We start from the raw sequence: 4,029 nt of genomic DNA on the forward strand, positions 1-4,029 counted from the left end.
ATCAAATTAATGTGAATATTTCTAGCTGCTGAATGCTTCCATGTGACTGAATTGTTGGATTTCAAATCAGTAGAGGGTATAAAAATATTGTAATTAATTACTTTTTGGAGGAGTAAGATAAGATAATGCTCCTTTATTGATCCCACAGTGGGAGAAATTCAAGTCAGACACAGCAGCAAAGTGGGAAATGTAGTGCAAAAAGTACAATAAAGAATAATGAAATATTATAAATATATAATATATAAGACTATAATAAAAAATATATAGGCCACACTATACTGTAACTGTTATTAGTAGTAATGAGTAACTGCCCCAACACTGTTACTCTGATAGAAAATAAAGGGGGATTCCTTAAAGGTAAAAAAAAATAATAATAATAAAAAGATATTGTAACTAATTACTTTTTGGAGGAGTAATAGAAGATAATGCTCCTTTAGACTTAGACTTCTCTTTATTGATCCTTTTGTGATGACTATATAATATGACAATAAACTGCCCCAACACTGTTACTCTGATAGAAAATAAAGGGGGATTCCTTAAGGTAAAAAAAAATAATAATAATAAAAACATATTGTGAATACATTAATAAACCAGCACAGGTTATACACCACACATTTAACCCCCTACTGGCCGCGCAGGAGACTCGTTTCACAAAGCGCCCGTCCTCCCACTGTGCACTCGCGCTCTTAACTACTTCACCGCACTAATCACATCATCGAGCCACGAGCGCGCGCAACAGGGTTCTGCGCTCGCGCGTTCGAGTATTTGTAACCCACATTGCTCGCTCGCGGACAGCTCAGTCAGCAGTTGACTCAGTGGCGGCAGGGGGAAGCGAAGATCTGTCAGTTAACTCAAACCAAGTGCATCCCTCCTCCTCTCTTCTCCTCTCTTCTCCTCTCTTCTCTTCTCTTCTCAGCGAAAATGGTAAGGTTGGGATACAGATTCCTCATGACCTCGACCCTCCATCCGACCTCAAATTTAAAGGTTAGGTAACACACAGCAGTCTTTATCGGGACCGCGCGCCGCTCGTGCCGTCTTAATGCTCAGGAGTACGTGGGCCGCCTAAAGCATATAATAATAGAGAAGATATTTTTTTCTTTTTTTTTTTTATTTTTTTTTTTTTTTTATACCTTACAAATTCTCGTTGTTAGCGGCCCACTCGCCTTTTTTAAAGTTGCTATAGCTACAAAGACTGTGGCCGGGCTTGTTATCCTCGCGCTGTTAGTGACGTGGATGGGCCGGCTCGTGGCGTTGCTTGGTTGCATCCGTACTGTATGCTACTTGATTCAAACCCTAGGTAAAACAAAGATGTGTTGCCTTGTTTGTTGTTGTTTGTTGTGTGTGGTTGTTGGTGTTTTTGAAGACAATACAGGTTTTTTTTAATATAGTGATCACGTTGTCTCTCCCCCTTTTTTTTTTTTTGTGCTACATTGTTAGATGCGGTTTTTTCCGGCGCGCGCGGTTTGGGACGGGCTCGCAGCTTTTTATTCCCCTGAAATCAGCTCAATTCCCCCCCGTCCTCCGTCCCCGGCCCCCCCCTTGTAGCTTTCTCGTGGCCGGGTGGTTATTGGAAGGAGAGGAGAGATAAACTTTTCCTTTTCTATGTTTAAGGGATAAACTGTTCGTCAATGCTGACACACGTCGGTTTAATACACGCCAGCTGGTGAAAGTCGGTTTTAGTGTTCACTAACTTTGGGCTAATGCCTATTTTTACAGACCTACAGAAACTCACAGCAACCATTTAAGGGCATCGTTATTAGCTCGTCGCCCGCGGTCGAGGCGGTTAACGAAGCAGTTTTCGTGTAATTATGATACCTTCGGTGAACGTGTGTCGGGTGGGGGTTTTGTTTCACTGGATGTTTAATGAGGTGTCCGCCATGTGACAGTGTGAACGCGTGGTTCGCGTTGTATGTGCAAAAGCTAGGACCTCGCTCCAACGAACTAATTACAACGAAGTTTATTTAGGGTTGTCAGTGAGAATCAATTTCGTAAGCTTTCTCGTACGGTGAGACGTTACAAACAGCAGGAAGCCTATAATTGTTTCTTGTATGTTTGGTTGGTACATGCAGTTGGTTAGTGGGCTCCACTGTTTATCGCAACCAAAGCTTGCTGACCACTCATTTACTCGTCGGCCATTTCAGTAAAACCTACTCCACACCAATATCCGGAACCTGCAAATGTAAAGGAACTTTTGGTGTAGTCTCAGCGAGCCCTTTTTTTCTTGCTCCCCCGTTGATCTTTCCCCAAGGTGTTCACTGTTGCAGTGGTTGGTTTTTTGGCTGGGTCGGCGGCAGAAAAGACAGCAGGTGAAAAGATTGTCGACTGATTTGAAGTTTCTCTGTATGCTACTGCTGCCATAAGGCCAATAATGCTGTAGAAAATAAACAAGATACATACCAGCAGGTGAAAGTATTTATAAGGACATTACTCATTTTAACATCTAATTCGGTGTCTGCATTTTTGTATATTGTCCCCAGTTTTAGTTTCTGTTTCTTCTGAACACTGTTTTGTTGCTCCCTTCAGCCTATGGTCTTTGGCTGCCGATCCTTAAGGGGCTGGTTGTTTGGTTTGGTCTAAGTATGTGCAGATTGCAGTGTTTGGTATATACCTCCACTTGTGTGCTGTGGAAAGGGTGACCAGTTAAACATACACAGAAGTACTTTCCTTGTAAAGGTGCGAAAGATGTACTTTCAGGTGGTTTTAACATCTGTGTGAAACTCGATCCGTTGTATTACATTCTTCTCGTAGCGGACCAGGCCATGAGCGACCAGGTTAGAACCGCTCAGCCGCTCGCATAAGGTATGGTAATGACGCATGAGAAGCGGCATGTAGGTCTGCGTATGTAAGTCATTTGCTTATTTTTGATAAACTCGGGGGTTGATCTCGCTGTTTTCTTTAGATAAAGCTTAGTGGTGTTTGGTTTTGTTTTGAAATCCTTTGTATAAACTTACACTTCAGGTGAGCTGTGTGATTGGCGAAATAGGCTATAATGGATTGCGATTAGATATGGAGAGGTACAGCGTGAATAAATCGAACATGAGATTTAGGTGAATTTGAATGTTGTGAGCCCAAGATTAGTGTAGTTGTTGGACTTTCTTGAGTCCTCGTCTTGTCTGATCTGGATGTTGATAGTGTGTGTTGTGTTGGAGGGTTGTGGGAACTGGTTGCCAAAACGGTCCGTGCCATCGCAGTCATCAACCCCGTGGCGAGTCTTTGTGTGTAGTTCGAACCCGGGAAGATGTAAGCGCGCGGGAGTAGGGTTTTCCTGGATGGAGATGTGGTTTACGTCGCGGTGAGCGAAGTGTGTCCTGTACTATCCTTCCGCGTCAAAAGTATGACTGCTAAACGAATGTGCCCTGGTATAGGAAGAGATAGTTAACTTTTCTTTAATTGCGATGAAAATAGGAAATATAAAAATCTAAAGGTCTATCAAATACGTGCTAAATTAACATGCTTTCTCTCCTTTCACGGTTGTACACAATTCAACGCTGGAGGTTTAATTTTAAGGTGCATCCTCACTAAACGCACAGAAGAGCAACATGCCAATCACCGTTGATGGCGTTGTGGTTTGGCTCGCGCTCCTGTCCGCATGTCTAGAGTCAGCCCGCGTTCAAGTTTTGGTTGAAAAGTAAAACTGTCGGAATGCTGATTGCTGCCTTCTCGCTGAGTCACCTGAGTCAGGTAGTTGTGTTGTTAAAGGTGACAGACCAATTGAAGAAAGTTAGGCACGGAGATACGGCCGGGAGACCACTTACGTCCACACTATAAGCAGAACATATGAAACGTCTAATACATGAGCGCATTGAGGCACACGGTAACTGGGTCCCCAATAACGGAACCAATCAAGAAGGACACGAATGGCTCTCAGCGTAGATTCAGTCCAATGTAGTTTGTGCGACAGGTTAATCGGGTGCTTCAGCATAGTCGGGCGTGTATAAGTCGAAAAAAAACAGTCAAACGCGACCAGATACTATAATGATATGTTTGTCTTTCTGCTTGGATTGTCACCTGTATAGACCTGTCGAAATT

At 43.0% G+C, this 4,029-nt stretch overlaps 1 protein-coding gene across 1 annotated transcript in view; it reads left to right on the forward strand.

Moving 5' to 3' along the window:
• Window positions 1–713: 713 nt before the first annotated feature.
• Window positions 714–4,029, forward strand: part of vapal (VAMP (vesicle-associated membrane protein)-associated protein A, like) — a gene marked incomplete at its 5' end in the record, with an annotated part of 16,236 nt that continues 12,920 nt past the window's right edge. The window contains one exon of the mRNA XM_035670362.1: window positions 714–984. Coding sequence (XP_035526255.1) covers window positions 714–984 — 271 coding nt within the window. The remainder of the gene's footprint in view (window positions 985–4,029) is intronic.

The sequence above is a fragment of the Morone saxatilis genome, unplaced genomic scaffold, assembly GCF_004916995.1.
Source record: "Morone saxatilis isolate NCDOM2014 unplaced genomic scaffold, NCSU_SB_2.0 Contig23, whole genome shotgun sequence".
NCBI lineage: Eukaryota > Metazoa > Chordata > Actinopteri > Moronidae > Morone > Morone saxatilis.